The following is a 17,045-nucleotide window of genomic DNA, read 5'->3' as shown; positions in this document are numbered from 1 at the left end:
TTATACACATGAACTACAGAAGAGTGGTGAAATTGATGTGCAACAAATACGCTCAAGTGATAATCTAGTAGATTTATTCACAAAATCATTGTCAACCTCAACATTCAAGAAGTTAATAGACAGGATTGGAATGCGTCAACTCAAGGATATCGACATGAGGGGGAGTATGCTTATAAAAGAGTGTTAGTGTACTGTACTTTTTTTTCCTTTGTCTAGGTTTTGTCCTACTAGGTTTTATTGGCAAGGTTTTTAACGAGGCAGTCCTAACATACCAAGAAAAGAATATTGTACTTTTTTCCTTCGCTAGGGTTTTCCTATAGGGTTTTTCACTAGCAAGGTTTTAATGAGGCATATTCTTTTAATATGGTGGTCATCCAAGGGGGAGTGTTGTAAATACAATGGTGAATGACCACATTGATGGTTATTTATGAACTCCATTTATTCATCTTTAAGATGAGTAATAGGAGTTCATATTGTGAAGCCTATAAAAGGTTTCTTACACCCCATGTAAGGAGCATCCTGAGCAAAAGAAAGATATTCTCTTCCTCTCATTCTTTCTCTCTCTTTCTTTCATTCTCTCAACATTTCTCTTCTTTGATTTCTTTCTCCCCTCTATATATATTATTAAAGTAATACATAGTCATCTATACTTTTATTTGAGTCACATTTATTCTCATTTTACAACAATATTGTAATTATTATAATTGTAATCTTATAAATAAGATTAAGGTTATTGAAAATATACAACCTTAGAGTTTACTTTTATTTGAATTTCTTCTCTATTTTCTTTCCTCTCACAACATTTTCAATATTATAAACCCTAACAAAAATATGAATTGAATTATGTGAATTAAAAGTTGTTAAATAAAAAAGAAAGTTTGACAATTTGTGGAACTTGGGGTCAATTTGGTCATATGTTAATCCCTAATTAATTTGTTACATGTGTGTGTCCACAAAAGTTAATAACATGTCTAAAATAAATTTCCATTTTAATTTAAAGAATGGTCAAACTTATCATGAGTGTGTTTGCCCAACACAAACACTAAATAGGTTAAGAAAACCATTGAGAAGTGGATTAAATTATAAATTAATTAATAAAAATAAATGCAATAAGCTATCCAACAAAATGGCACAGGCTTTTTATTCGGGGCCCTCTCTTTGATGGTTAGGAAAAGGTGTCCCTCGAAAATTCTCACACACATGGACAACACTCCCTGGTCCCTACCCAACCATTTTTCACCATTCCAAAAGAGCCATGCTGCTGAAATCTAGAAGATTTTTCTATAAAAAAAATTTAATTTATTTTTTAAAAATTGTAGAAGGATAAAAATTGAATTTTATTAAAAGCCAATCTTATTGATTTTTTTTTGAAAGAATAGGATGAATATATAAAAAATAAATAAATAAAGAATATTTAATTTAATAAAGGAAAAGGTAAAATAAAATTAGAATCCCAACAAACCCAAAAGAGCAGTTATGAATGAGATATCCAAGGTATTGTTACAGAAAGTAACAAACCAAAGCTTACGTTAGCTGTCGCTGGCTTCCCATTTTTAACGTTCCTCACTTTAATACACTTTCAACACTCCTATATTTTTCAGGGAAAAAACAGCCCAAACCCAAAGCTACCTCGTCTTCTTTCAAAGAACCCCTCTCTCTGATCATCATCTCTTCATCATCAATTTGGGAAAACCCTATCTTTCTATTTCAATCGGTCTTTTCAAAATGGGTGTCTTTTTTTAGGCTTTGTTTCCCTTAAATCTCAACCCTAGAGGAGGGTTTTTCTTTTTAACATTTCTTTTGGAAAATTTTCATATTTGGGTGTTTGGGGCTTTTTAATCCATGGCTGCCGGTGCTGAGATGTCTGGTGAGGCAGTGCCCGCCGTTCCATCTTCCAAGAATTCCGATTCGAAATCGGAATTCGGAGCAGGAATGCAATCGATGATCGTTGATATGTTGTCCAATTTAAAGTTAAATCCATTGGCCAAGGAGTTTTTCCCTTCATCATACTCTCATGATCATTTGATTCCTACTGATTTTTCTAAGGATTCCCCCAATGATGCCTACCCAAATAATCGCAGGGTAATCTTCCTTTTCCCCTTTTGTTGTTAATTTATTTAAATAGATAGATGACTTTTGGTTTTCGTATGCTCGACAATTACTGTGGATTGTATGGGCTTAAATAAAGAGGAATTTTGGGATATGCTGTTTTACTGAATTTGTATTCCATCTGGGGCTTTAATCTGTATATTAATCCACTATTGTGTGTTTCATTAAGTTGCTGAATTATGAGTTAGTGTTTTGCATGAATGGGATTATTGGAATTGCATATTCTTCAATTTTCATTTGACAATTATTTTTTATTTGAATTTATAATTTAGTTCCTGAACTAACACTTCATAGATTAATTAGTGTTTGCCTCTCTGTTTGTGATTTTTAACCCCATTTGGGTGCAATTTATTAGTTAATGTGATCTTACTTGATTCCTTTTTTAATAAATATCTATGCTTCACTTTTGGAGGCATGGATACATGCTATTAGGTGTTGATAACTTATATGATTATCCTTGCATCCACAATTGTGGGGGAAGTTAAAGATGGATTAGAGTGTGAATAGTGCGAAGCACCTGCATTCTAATTGAGAGTGCAGGAATTGGTATATGTTACTGTTGTAGACAAGAGGGCTTTCCCAATTAATTAATGTGATTGGAATTGGGTGCAATAATCGGCATGTGTTCATGTGTTCATGTTGTAGATTAATAATGTTTTCATATTTCCTTTTTCATTTCTATATTTTAATATTTATGGTGTTCTAATTTTTTTTGTTAATAATTAATAAGCAATTGGAGTGGTATTTATCCATTTTTAATCTAATTATTAATTTTGTCTTGAGTTTATGAAATCATGCCGATGAGGTTAACTTGTTTTTTCCTCTTATTTTTTTCTTAATGAAATTTCTTGCCTGGAAATAGTTGCTAAAGAAGCTATTTATGGTTAGATTTGACATAATATTTCTTGTTTGAGTTCCATGAACATCGTGTACTTTTTTGTGGCATGGGCACATGTTCTCATGGATGAGTTTATTTTTCACATAGTTGTTAACTCGTAAAACGTATCTTGTATTGTGTTTCATAAGTTTTTTATATAGTAAAAAATAAATAGAAAAAATATGTTTATGTGTATATATCTATTGAAAGTAGGAAATATAGAGTAATATATAGCCAATTTTATGAAAGAGAGTGGGATCTAAAAAGTTAAACTATATCATATCATATAAAAACATTGAATATTAGAGTTTTGATAAGTTGAAATTAAAAAAATATGACTTTAATATATGGATTTGTCGCATAATCCACAAAATAAACTTTTTCAATTTTTAGCTATGATTTTTAGTCCCAAATTATATTTAGGCATATGCACTCATTCAAAGTTCCAACTTTATCATGTTCTTCATCATTCCTTCCCCATTGAAAAAGAAATAAGAAAATCTAATATATTTAGAAAATTTTTATTCACTAATTACCATAATTTTTAATGTGAACAATTTTTTTTTTTTTTTTTTTTCTGATAGGCAAACACACAGAAAGAAATATATTAGAAAAGGACACCTTGAGGCTGACCCAAAAGCATACAAGGGGTATACAAGAGGCGCCAAAAGGCACAAACAAAAAAGAGTGGATACAAAAAATCACCAGCCCTCAACTAGCACCTAACCAATAAAAAAAATTGAGTAAAGGAAGAGGACCTTCATTTACAACCGACTTAGTCCCCAACCAAATATTACATACAAAAGAATTTTTCAACCTATGAATTGAAAGCTCCTCATTATCAAAAGCAATCCTATTTCTTTCCTTCCAAACCGCCCAAAAAAGACACAAAGGGGCTGCCTTCCACACCTTTCTATGCTTCTTGCCCAAGTTAAAGCCACACCATCCAAGAAGGGTATCTCTAACCGAAAAAGGAAGGACCCAAGTAACGCCAAAAAGAGCAAACAATAACTCCCATAAAACTCTTACCCTGGTGCAATGAATAAGAATATGATCAATAGACTCTTCTTCCTCACAGCAAAGGAAGCATCTATTAGCTAGAATCCGACCCTTTTTTTTTAAGTTGATCCAAAGTTAGCACCTTACCTCAAGAGGCTTCCCAAGCAAAAAAACCCACTTTGGTAGGAACACAAAGACTCCAAATAATGCTATTAGGGAACTGATCAACTCTTCTTGAAGCTAGAGCACTATAAAGAGATTTAACTAAGAAAATCCCATCTTTAGTCTCATTCCACAACATTCTATCTTCCAAAACAGGATTAAGCCTCCTTCCCTGAATTGACAAAAATAATCTCTCCACCTCCTCCACCTCCCAGTCATTGAAGGGCCTAGAGAACCTAGGGCTCCAAACCCCTTCCTCTCCCAAAAGATCCCTCAACTCCACTAACCAAGCCTCTTTATAAGACGCAAATGTATACAAAGAGGGAAAAGAATTACAGAGAGCGAAGTTCAACACCAATTATCTTTCCAAAATTTCACATTTCTACCATTTCCTACAGAAAAAACAACTTTGTTTTGCAAAAGAGAGCCTTCCTTCACTATTTCCTTCCAAAATCCTACTCCGAATCCCTCCCTAACTTCTCTAGTATACCAACCCCCTTCTTCCTCCCCAAACTTCCTACTAATGACATGCCTCCAAAGAGTCTCCCTTTCATTCGCAAAGCGCCAATTCCACTTACATAAAAGGGCCCTATTGAGAGTATAAAGACGTCTAACTCCCAAACCACCTTTCCTTTTGTCCAAACAAATGGTATCCCACTTTACTAGATGAGGCTTTCTCTTCAAAGCTCCCCCTCCCCACAAAAAATCCCTTTAAATTTTTTCCAATCTTAAACTAACCACTCTTGGCATTCGTAGTAAAGACATCAAGTATATGGGTATACTTGACAAAGTGCTACGAATTAGAGTGATTCTCCCTTTTTTGGAGATAAATTGTCTTTTCCACATGGCAAGCCTTTTCCGAAATCTCTCTTCCACCCCATCCCAAACGGCCACGGACTTGTGATTCGCCCCCAAAGGGAGCCCCAAGTAAGAAGTTGGCAGCCTTCCCACTTTACATCCAACCTCAAGAGCCAAAACCTCCAGATTCTCTACTCTCCCAACCGGAAAAATTTCACTCTTATCCAAATTGATTCTCAAACCTGATATGGCTTCAAACCACATCAACAACCAGCTTAAGTAAGCCATCTGATCTTGAGAGGATTCACAAAAAACTAAAGTATCGTCAGCGAACAACAAATGAGAGACCAAAGCCCCATTCAAACCATTCAAATGAAAATTCATCAATATTAATTGTAAAAATAAACTTACTAGACTTCTAATTTAACATTTGACAACAAGAATATAGTTTTTCATATTAGATTATTTTACCTATTTCTCCTTTTTATGTTCAATTTTTAATCCTTTATACGTTTTAGACAATTAATAGAATAGATAGATTCTTTTGAAAAAAAAAAAAAAAGATTTTTCTTAATAATTATAGAAAATAGTTGAAGATGTATGTATCATTGTTATCATATATCATATCGTATATCATAAGATACGCTTTAAGATAAGATACATTGTGTTTCTGTAGTGGGGAATGGGCAAAGGGTAAAGTTCTGGAAAGATATTTGGTGTGGGATGAACCTCTTTGTATTTCTTTTCCCTCCTTATTTGCTTTGGCTGTTTTCAAGGATGCTTGGGTTAAAGATGTGTGAAGGTGCAATGAGGGTGGGGGAAGTTGGACCCGCTTTTTTCTAGACTGTTTAATGATTGGGAGGTGGACGAGGTTTGCAGATTTTTTGTGGCCTTAAATGGGAAGAGAGTTCAGCAAGCAGTGGATTATAGGGTGATTTGGAGAGAGACTAAATGTGGGAAGTTTTCAATTAAGTCTCTATACAAATCATTAGTATCAGGCCCTCCAGCCTCTTTCCCTTCGTCGGCTATTTGGAAAGTCTCTGTGCAGCCTAGAGTGAGTTTTTTTGGGTGGGAAGCAACATGGGGGAAGGCCCTTACCTTGCATCAACTTCAAAAGAGAGGATGGGCTCTAGCGAACAGATGTTACCTTTGTCAAAAACACGAAGAATCAATAGATCACATTCTCCTCCACTGTGAAAAGGCAAGGACTCTTTGGGCGTTGCTTTACTCTATGTTGGGGTGCAGTGGGTACTGCCAGCCATTGTTAAGGAGACGCTTTTGGGGTGGAATGGGTCTTTTGTGGGAAAAAAGAGGAAGGGTGTTTGGAGAGCAAGTCCTTTGTGTCTCTTTTGGACGGTTTGGAAGGCAAGGAACAAAGTTGCTTTTGAGGAAGAAGAGCTATCAATTCAAAGGCTTAAGTTTTCTTTTGTATATTTTCTTTGGTTGGAGACGAAATTGTCTATAAAAGATGGTCCCTCGACCTTAGTTGATTTTGTTGATTGGGTGGGAACCCGTTAAGGGTGTGAGTAGGGCTGCTCCTCTGGCCTTGGCTTTCAGCTAGGGTGTGAGGGGTGTTTTTCTTTCTTGTACTCTTCAAGCCACTGCTTTGGTGGTTTTTTTAATACAATCCCTTTACTTATCAAAAAAAAAAAAAAAAAAGATAAGATACAATGCGTTTCAATTTCTATAAAAAAATATACCATATTGTTGTATCGTATCACGTATCATTAGTTTTTAACAAGCATGATTTTTCATACTTTATGATTTTTTACTATTTTCTGAAATTTCATCTTGTGTTTTGGCAGAGAAGAAATAATTATAACCAAGGAAGGAGGAGGTTGAGTGGGAGAGCATTTAGGGCTCAACGTGAAGATAGTATTCGCCGCACTGTGTATGTTTCTGATATTGATCAGCATGTAAGTGCAAATGGAAGGATTGTCATTCATTTATTACTTTTACTTTGCTGAATATTAGAAAATCTCCTTCTTGTTTTAGAATGATGCTGTAATAATGCCATTTTATGTCTTCAAATTAGGTCACTGAGGAGCGGCTTGCTGCCTTATTTAGTAGCTGTGGACAAGTAAGTTACTGTGTCTGCTTCTTTGTAAATTTGTATGTTGTATTAGCTGTTTAATAAGTGGTTATGGTTGCTTGGGTCAATTAATAACTGCACATTCTGGTTACTTTATTTCAATTCTCTTACAGCCATGAAAAACAATCATTTGTTCCCTTCAGAGTGAATAACTTTGTTCTATGATAAAGCTGATTGCATTTTCTTTATTCTGTCATCTTATTTTATTCTAGAAGGCAAGAACCTAGACCATCTGAAATCCAAAATAATTTTAATGTTGTTGTTTATCTCTTTGGCTCTCATCCTATTTTAAATGAAACTTTTATGGAATAAAGAGTTCTAGTTACTTTCCTCAGTGCATTTCTTCTTTGAATGAATTGGTACCTTGTTTGGGCATGCATATATGTAGATCTTGATTGTATATACTATATAATATATTATGTCTATTTATTTCATGAAGTTCCAAACTTATCACAATGGCATATCATATAAATTGATTCTATCAACATGAATGACCTGGTTCTCTTGCAAATTGTCTGCTACCTGGTTAAGAGTGAACTTTTGCAAGAAAGTGATGATGAAAATAAATGGGAAGGAAAACTGAGTTTTAAGCTTCTTAAAATTTGTCAGAAATTGGTAACAGAGTTGCAGCAATCAACATGGATTCCATCACTCATGACATGTTAATTGTCATCAATGCTAGCATTGTGTTGTCACTGGAAATAACACTACTTCAGTGTGATGCCATTGGAAATTTTGAGTTTGTGTTGCTGTTGACATGTGGCTGTTAGCAGGACGCTGGAAGTGGCATTTGCATATCCAGTTGCACTTGGAAATGACACTTGAAAAAGCAATACTAGATAAGTCACTTTAAAAATGGCATCTCTAATGTAATAGTTACTCATTTGTTAGTGCTAGGCTGGAGATCCTTGGAGTCCCAAGATTGGATATGCGTATGACATTTGTCTGTTTGGCAGAGATCAAAGTGTTTTGTTGATTCAATAATCTTCATGATAGTCCTTAGCAGAAAAGTGTGTGCTGCTATATTTACTGCTTTTATGTGGGCTTCATTTTGTAGACAAAAAAAAATGTAAAGAACTCCTGACATCATTGGTATCACAAGTGACAAGCCTTTTATGCCCCTTTGAACATCATTTAAGTTGAGTTCATAGAAGGCACAAATCGTCGCAAAACATGCTTCACGCAAGACACATGGAATAATTTGAGTTATTAGGAATAGCCTTTTTACTATATATATATATATCAATGTTTTAAAAGGTTAAAGGTGGTCTTGAGGTGTTTTGCCTAAATGAGTCAAGGTGTAAGCCTTGAGGCAGAAAAAGGCGTAAACCTCAACTTAAAACAAATAAATAATAAAAATTATCAAAAAAAAAAAAAAAACTTATAAAATTATAATAAAATTGAATAATAAAAATGACATAAACTTCATTATAATAAAATTAATTATTTTTCAGTATTAATAGTTCTAATTTAGGTCCTTTTTCTCTCATAAAATTTAGCCCTCTCATGGTTTTACCAAATAATTTTCAACATTACTATTACTATTATGAGGATCCTCCAAGCAATATATTCATATCCAATTGCTATATTATCCTCCCCATTAGTGTTAATATCCATCCATCCCTCTCCTTCTCTGTCCATCAATTATAATGGTATATTTTTTATCTATCAATAATTAGATTATATATGAGATCAACAACTAGGAGTGTTAACAATTCCCTCATTCTTCTCAATCTCTTTTTCCCTTCCATTTGAAAAGTTAATTGAAAGTTATATAAGCCTTTATTTTGTAAAAGGTTTAAACAAGTAGGTACCCAATACAATATTCATAAAATCTGTATCAGAAGTCCAAAAAAGCATAGATGATAGAACTCATTAATAGTCATTGAATATTGAGGCTTAAGCCTCTTTAAATATATGCCAAAAGTCCATGCAGGCTGAAAAGCCTTTGGATATTTGAGACTTAGGTTGCAACAGCCTTGAAGCTATAACCTTGACGAGGTGAAGCTTAAGCCTCAATTACCTTAACTGAGGCTATAGCCTCAAGGCTAATTTGTAGGGCTTCACCTTGAGGCGATCCTCGAGGCGTAAGCCTCGATAACCTTTTAAAACATGGATATTTATATATATCTATATCTATATCTATATCTATATCTATATATATATATATATATATATATATATATATATATATATAATGTATCTGTTGGATTCCTGATTATGAATAGTACCTCAGTCATAATATGCCACCATTTGGGCAAAAGGAGTTTTTGGAAGATTTTTATTCTTATCCCAAGTTCTATAAATCCCACAAAATAGACATCTTTATTAAAAAAAAATGAGATTCCATCGATAGGTATGATTATATGAATAAAATATGAGAAGAAAATGTGAAAAAGACATAGCTTTATTCCATTAAGCTTGGTCTCTGCCCATGCACACATTCATACACAGTTCTACTGTTTTGAAGATGTTGGTAGGCAGTACTGTGATTAGTTGCTCCAATTGAGGCTATTTTTCACCCAATCCCTTGGGATGTTGACCTCCAAGTTGGTTCTTACTTACAGTATACATTAGATATTCATGAATTTGCCAATTTCTGTGTTCTTTGCTTTTGCCTTATGAACACATGGTTTTCCATCTTCCAATGCAAACTTGCTTTCATTATCTTATAATCCATACTAGAATGTAAAAAGAAACATTATTGCTGATGCTTTCTATCATCTCACTGTACACATGAAAATGAGATCATGGGTATGATACTCTTTCAAATTACTATACATGAACATTTTGACTGCTTTTGGTAACTTTTAGGAAAAATCAGTACCAAACTTTTGTTCTTAAAAAAGTTATTATACAATTGCTTAAATGGTAATCTGAGATCTGAACATCATTTAATGTTTCTCTTTATCTTCCTTTTTCTAACTCTAAAAGAGTCTTTTGTATGATGTAGAATCTTATGCCACTTCTTGATGTTCTCCACACTTAAAATATATCATTCTTTTCTTCCCCTAATATGTGAAGGGATGTGCAAAATCTGCCATCAAAGGCCAATATTTTCATGGAAAATGTACTAAAGTATGATTGTATGTGGTATAGGGGTTTCCTTAAACTTGTCGTACTTTATTGTTTATTTTATTTTAAGTGAACCACTGAAAGCTCGTAACTTTTATGGATGTCTTGTAATAATACCTGATAAGATGAAACACACAAATATAAATGCACGACTTTTTTAATTGTTGCAAACTGTAGATAGGTTTTACACAAAATTGAGTTTTAACTTGATAGTTGGTTTGTTGTGGTTGATGAGACTATACTTTCTTAAGTTTCTGGAATGCTTATTTTGAAGGTTGTTGATTGTCGAGTTTGTGGTGATCCGCATTCAGTTCTTCGTTTTGCATTTGTGGAGTTTGCTGATGAGCGTAAGTTTTTTTTTTTTTGGGCCAGAACATTTTTCTCATTGGTGTTGTTGAAAGTGTGTCTATGTGATTTTTCATATCATACTCACTTGGTATATGTCAACAGATGGTGCGAGAGCAGCATTAAACCTTGGTGGGACAATGCTAGGTTACTATCCAGTTAGGGTCTTACCTTCAAAGACTGCTATCCTTCCTGTGAATCCTACATTCCTCCCCAGGGTACTAGTTGCCAACTTTTCAGCTGTTTTAGTTATGTTAATTTCTGTATTATACTTTTATTACATGTTTGGCCCATTTTAGTGAGCATTCCATTTTTGCTCTGCCCCTGTGGTTTGATTCTCACTCCATATAATTTTTTATTTTATTTTATATATGATTGTAATCAAATGCAGTCAGAGGATGAGCGGGAAATGTGTGCTAGGACTGTCTATTGTACAAATATTGATAAGAAGGTATTGTCCTTACCTTGTCCTGGTTGAATGATTAAACTTAATAGTTTTCTACCACACTTAATGCATCTTTCTGTTTCTTATGATGCACATCAGATCATGGTTTCATGCCTGGATGTATATTAATGGTGGCAACTTTTCACTTAATTGAGTGGTTCCTAGTTAAAGATTTTTTTCTTAGTGCAGGTTTCTCAGGCTGAGGTCAAGAACTTCTTTGAAAGGGCCTGTGGTGAGGTCAGCATAGTGCCTGAAACTTGAAGTTTTCAAATCAGTTCCAGAGATAGGTGGCTTTAATGATTTCTCCAATAACTGACAGTTTCTCATTTTCAGGTTTCTCGCCTGAGGCTTTTAGGGGATCATGTGCATTCGACGCGTATAGCTTTTGTTGAATTTGCAATGGTGAGTTTGTATTACAGTGTTGACATATTCAGGCTTGCCCAGTTACATTTTTATTAGGCTTGTTGAGGATACTTGATAGTTTCTGTTTTTATCTATAATTATTTTTAGAAGATTCTATTGATTGTGAAGCTACTTCTTGAACATGTGTATTTCAAATCCTAATATGTAATTTACTTGCTTCTTGGATCTCAAAACATCACATTGCCTCTAGGTGGAATATATATGGCATATCCTGGTGCTGTTTTACATTATTATCCATGGTGAATTTGGCATATCTTGGTTCTCTTTTTAATGAGTACCCATAGTTCATTTTTCTTGGTCAGCAAAGTGGGTTGGAAGCTGTCTGGCTATCTGATATCCAATCCTTTCCTCAGATCTACATTGTTTAGCTGGAAAGTTCTCATCTTTCTGGGAAGATTTTTATATTATAGAGGAAGAAAAATACACGTCTTTTCCATGTTCAGAAAATCTTGCTTCATACAACCTTAGGCTTATGAATCCTCAGTGACAATGGGGTGTCATCACTTTGGTCATCACCTCTTATGATATATCTCCAATACACTGTAAACATTAGGAGATTTTGATTTTCCCTATGTAGACAACTTGCTTTCATTGTCTTTATAGTTAAAATTTAATAAAACTTGTCAAAAAGAACTCCAAGATTTAGTCAGTTCACTTTCTGGTCTACTTGATGTGTATGGAAATTTAGTATGAGTAAGGTACTTTGCTTTAGATTTCTTTAGCCTTTCCTTATTTAATGGTGAGGTGAGGTGACCTGATTTCTCCTTCCCATTAGCCTTGTGTGCTGTGCAACTTATTATTGAGCTTCAGAAGAGAGCCTATATATGCAAATATAATGATCTTGTCCAACTTTTAATCTACAAACCATTATGTAAAGTGACCTGATTTATTCACATTACCTGGAGTTTCCAGTTTAATAAGGTAAAACACCGTCAACATTTAATATGCAACAAAGCCACTTCCATGTCAGACTTTTTCCCTTGTGGAGCACATTTGCGTGCTTGTAGATTACCCTTTCAGGGCATGTGTAGTTGTTCATTTGTGTTGAGGTTTCTTTATCAGACATCTTGTGTTTATGTCATTGTCCTTGTAACTGTCACCATAATAATATTTTTGCTCGATTCATTGAGTTTTCCACCGAAGGACTATGGCTTTGGCGAAAAAAATGTGGACACCAAAGTGAAAGTCAAATCCATCAACTAAATTCTATCATGTCAGATTCCATGCATCAACTTTCTCTTTTAGACTAAAAATGGCTTATGTAGAATGTGATTTTATTTATTTAAGCATTAAAGTAAAAACCGCATTCAGTGTATTCGGTTTATTTTCACTAACCAGTGACGCTTCGTGGCAGCATGGAGCGTCCCTATAGTAGACAATATACTAGTAAGATGTTTGGCTGTGGTTGGCTTTTCTGTTACTAAAGGTCTTCCTCTTCTGTTTGGTTTTTCATATGAATGCCACTCCTTTTTTCCAGAGCCATGTGATTTTGGAAGAGAAGTCTGATTCATCATGATGTCTTTGAAATAAAATGCCTTTTGTTTTCCTGTTAAAATTTCAACTGTCCATTTCTCTGACAGATGATGCTAGAAGATACTATCATAAATTCTACTGTGTGAAATATGCTGCCATCCTTTAGTTTATTACTCAATTCTTCTAGTCTAGCCTACGAGATTCCAGATTTCTTAAGGGTTGGAATCATGATTGAACTTGCAGCCAAAATTTAGGCCTATCTATTGATTTGTGGCTTTAATCAAGTAAGGAAAACAAAGATTGACATAATCTTGTCTCTGTTATCATCCGTTAAGTTTTGATTTTCAACAGTTTACAGCGTCCAAACAAAAGTAGCAATTTTGATACAGAATTCCAAAATGTTGAGAGGTTTGGATCAGGATTTTCATTCATCCATATAAGACAAGAAATACCTTTTGGAAAATCCATTGAGATATGTTGTTATGTAGCAGAAGGAAAAATAGTATTTTGATTAATATTCAAATTTGTGGGAACACTTAGAAAACAAGGGAAGATAAAATGGTATTTTAAGTTTTTGTTGAAAGGAGTTGATAGAGCTTTCACATGAATTAGGATAGTTGAAAATATGCTAGATAGGAGATTATGCTTGCTGAGGTATAGCTTTAAAGCTTTGATGCTTATTTTTATGGCTGACTGTTATGTGGATATTACTACTGGAAAAGCAGTCATTCTTTCATTCGGATTCCTATTTATATGAAGCGCAACTTTCCATCATTTTGTTCTATAAATTTATTAAGTTGTTTTACTTATTGGAAGGCTTACTCCATCAGTTTGTTCTATAAATTTATTAAGCCGTTTTACTTATTCGGCTTAATAAATTTATTAAGAAAATGAATTCAACTAGAACTACAGAAATACAGGTGGATCAGGCTTGTATTATCTCCATTTGTGATATTGGTGTGTTGTATCTTTTATCTGCATAATATTAGATAAATAGATGGCCCGACGATAGGGCCAATTTCCTTAATAATAGAACAAATCTTCTTTGACCATGTCCAAGACCAGTAAATCCCAAATGAAGGTAAAGATAATTAATTCCTTTTGAATGTGAACAAAGCATGAATTTCACTTAGGTTTGCTAGTGATTAATCATTTGAATTAATAAAGAATGTCAAATAATAATCTTTAAATAGAAAGATTCCAAACTTGCTAGACATTTCTATCATAGTTGTTAAAAAGCACATCTCAGAAAAAGGAAAAAAAAGAAATCCAAGGCACAGTGGCATCTGTCAAAGTGCCTCACTTTGCATCAAGTCTACACCTTTGTAGAGGCCTCTTTGAGCCCAAGACTACCATTGGGCAAGTGCCCAAGACTACCATTGGACAAAAGTCCAAGGTAAGTGAGGCTCTTTCAATTTTTAAATTCTTTTTAAAATTTTATTATTATTTTCTAAAGCTATTGATTCTTTTGTTAACTGTCAGATAGAGGGCTTTCATGAAAGCTATGGTATTATGCAACACATCTTAGCAATGTTATTTTTTAGACTAATTTGTAATTTTTTTAAACTGACATCACAATTTGGGAACTTTCTTTGTTTCTTCCCTGAAATTGCTGTTTTGTGTACATTGCCTATGCAGGAGGATTAATGACTACTGCTATGTTATCGTTTTCAAGATAATAGTAATATGAGTATTTGAGTCTGCTTTGGATAATGACTGATGCTACGGTTTAACAATTCTTTTTTGTCCTTTCAGCCTTACTGCAAAAAACAAATATTTCTTTGGCTGTGCCTCACTTCAGGCTCATGCCATGGAACTTGCCTTATGTCTAGGCTTCAGCTGATCTTTGCCACTTAAGGGCGCACCTTGCTAGAAACCTCCAAGAAGATCAGACAATTTTGAATAGACTAGTAACAGGGATCCAGTTGCTTAATTTAGAAACACATTACAAATGGAATGAAAGGTTTTTTTTTTAAAAAGCCCTTTTTCCATCCTGGAATTTCAGTAGGTTGATTGACTGTTTGATCAAATGAATAAATCTGAGCTGGATGAAATGAGTCATATAATGAGTAGATCAGACAGGAGGATTCGGAGGTGATAGTTCTCATTAATTCCGACAAAAAAGGAGGAAAAAAATAGAGAAAACTCCATTGGTCGTTCTGTGTTTTGATATTCATTGATTTATATCAAGAAGTTTAATATGTATTGGGCAATCAGAGATACATTTTGAAGTCATGCTCCAATGTCCTGATTGGAATTTTGAAAGTGTGCACAAAATGTAAGAATAGTGCTGCCTACTAAAACTTAAAACTATAACATCCATGTATAAATCCTCTCTGCAATTTTCTCTTAACTAAACTAGGAATGGAACCCTGAGTAGCTGTATGCTTGCCTAAAGTTGTCAGGCCTGAACTTGAATGCAAATTGGGAATTATTCACTACTATTTCTCAAACCGATTATTTTCCTTCATGTGCAGGCAGAAAGTGCCATTGTTGCGCTGAATTGTAGTGGGCTGGTCTTGGGGACCCAACCCATCAGGTATTTTCCCAGTATTCTGAATTTGTTTTATATTTAGACCTCAGCTATGTCAATGATAGTTTGCTTTGTTTATTTATTTGCTCATTTTTTAATTGTTGCATGCAACTTTTTACAGGGTCAGTCCTTCAAAGACACCAGTGAGGCCACGGGTCCCTCGTGCAACGTTGCATTAGCTAATTATCAGAGTATAAACCTGCGGATGGAATTTGGTGTAACTTCCTGTTGAGAAAGACTTTGTTGTGTTGAAGGGGTGGTGAAACTTCCTTTTGTTTCATTATTTCCATCTTTTCGGGTAGCAACAGTAACTTTTCTGCGAGTGAACTTATCGTGACTTGTCTTGATCTCGAGTATTTTTACCTTGTTCCATCCCTTTGTTTTCTTAGTGTCATCTATTTACTTTGATAGTGTCCTTAATTCTACCGTGCTGATCGTGAGAGCGAGAAATCGCTTATAATGGAGAGGTAAATCAAAGTTAAAGTAGCATTTGATATCCATTTAACGGTACATTATTGTTGCAATAGGCCGTCAAAATATGCCCTTTACTTACCATCCATGGTGGTGAGGGTTCACAAGAGGTCACACACTAGTGGTCTTGAGGAGCACCGGGGCACGAAAAAGTTTGTTCTGAGGATCTGATGTTTCTTTCTTTTAATAGGATGATGATGCTGGGGCCAATAATGAGTTGTGGTGGACAGCAGCAGGATGTTGGTAGGTTTATGAAAATAGGGACTAGCTGTGTTGGATTTTCATTAACCTTTATTTACAATCTTAGTTAGCAGTTTCATAAAATTAGAATAGTGAGCGAGTCATCTGTTGTATTCACTATTCACAGAGGAGGAAATTTTTTTTGAGGAAGAGAATAATCGCCTATCTATGTACGTGTGTATGTTCAGTCAGGGAGAAAGAAAAGTTGGAGTTGGAGAGGAAGATTGCAGAAAATGGAAGACATGGGGACGTGGTAAGAGGCAATTGAGTTGTGAATGGTGTTGAATGTTTCACACTCGTCATCTCGGCCTTGTCCTCATTATGAGATCCAAATTAGGTCTACTTTGCTCTTTGTATATTTATTTAAGTGATGGTTTTTATTATAAAATTATTCCACGACTATGGAATATTTTTGGACACGTAGCCCATGTTTGATACATGGGAATGAAAATTTTCTTTTCATTTTTCATTATTAATATTTTTTTTTAATAGGAATGATTCGGTGATTCCAATTCATGTGAGATTGAATTGCAAAATTGAAATGATTATTTGTTTCAATTTCAATATTAAATAACAATAAGAATGAGAATGAAAAAAAAGAAATACATTGATAATCATATTCGTAAATATAATTTAAAATAATATTTTATTTTTATTTTCTTAAAAAAAAACTCACACCAGGCATGTTTAAAATAATTTTTTTCTTTTATTTTAAAAAAAAAAAGAACATCTTTAATAGCATTTTTGCTTAATAATATAAACTTATTTGGGCTTGTAATTTAAAGCAAATTTTTTTTAAAAAAAAAAATTAATATTGGTTGTTTTTATTGAGAAACCATTTTTAAAAACAAATTAATAAGTTTAATAATTTTTAAAAATAGTTTTAAATTATTATTATTTATTTTTAACAAAATGAATCAATTATGCTTTGATAAGATGTTGATATTTATATCTTCATAATATTTATAAAAATATATGAGTTATGATTTTATCATAATTTTAA

General features: G+C 33.8%; 1 protein-coding gene across 6 annotated transcripts; it reads left to right on the top strand.

The window, feature by feature from the left end:
• The first annotated feature begins 1,561 nt into the window (after positions 1 to 1,561).
• LOC117933775 (polyadenylate-binding protein-interacting protein 9) lies at positions 1,562 to 16,459 on the top strand. 6 transcript variants are annotated; one of them, XR_004654366.1, is made up of 12 exons: positions 1,562 to 2,082; positions 6,751 to 6,861; positions 6,981 to 7,025; positions 10,387 to 10,459; positions 10,563 to 10,675; positions 10,849 to 10,908; positions 11,092 to 11,139; positions 11,236 to 11,304; positions 15,276 to 15,337; positions 15,453 to 15,798; positions 15,993 to 16,045; positions 16,231 to 16,459. XR_004654366.1 is itself a non-coding variant. In XM_034855305.1 (10 exons), the coding sequence occupies exons 1-10, from the start codon at positions 1,843 to 1,845 to the stop codon at positions 15,508 to 15,510; spliced, it is 879 nt and encodes a 292-aa protein (XP_034711196.1). In that variant the 5' UTR covers positions 1,562 to 1,842; the 3' UTR covers positions 15,511 to 16,442. The 6 variants fall into 6 exon arrangements, 1 of the variants encoding a protein (XP_034711196.1); XR_004654364.1 differs by having other exon boundaries at positions 16,170 to 16,459; XR_004654362.1 differs by having other exon boundaries at positions 15,993 to 16,459.
• Positions 16,460 to 17,045: the final 586 nt, after the last annotated feature.

The sequence above is a fragment of the Vitis riparia genome, chromosome 16 (genome assembly GCF_004353265.1).
Source record: "Vitis riparia cultivar Riparia Gloire de Montpellier isolate 1030 chromosome 16, EGFV_Vit.rip_1.0, whole genome shotgun sequence".
Classification (NCBI taxonomy): Eukaryota; Viridiplantae; Streptophyta; class Magnoliopsida; order Vitales; family Vitaceae; genus Vitis; species Vitis riparia.
The sequence above is the reverse complement of the archived record's forward strand: the minus strand, read 5'-3'. Positions and strand labels throughout refer to the sequence as shown.

What these genes read in the sequence shown, in the direction of transcription:
- LOC117933775 (XM_034855305.1), top strand. Translation starts at nt 1,843, where the DNA reads ATGGCTGCCGGTGCTGAGATGTCTGGTGAGGCAGTGCCCGCCGTTCCA. An exon ending in CCTACCCAAATAATCGCAGG is followed by an intron (nt 2,083 to 6,750) that starts GTAATCTTCCTT and finishes GTGTTTTGGCAG; the next exon opens with AGAAGAAATAATTATAACCA. An exon ending in TTGGGGACCCAACCCATCAG is followed by an intron (nt 15,338 to 15,452) that starts GTATTTTCCCAG and finishes AACTTTTTACAG; the next exon opens with GGTCAGTCCTTCAAAGACAC.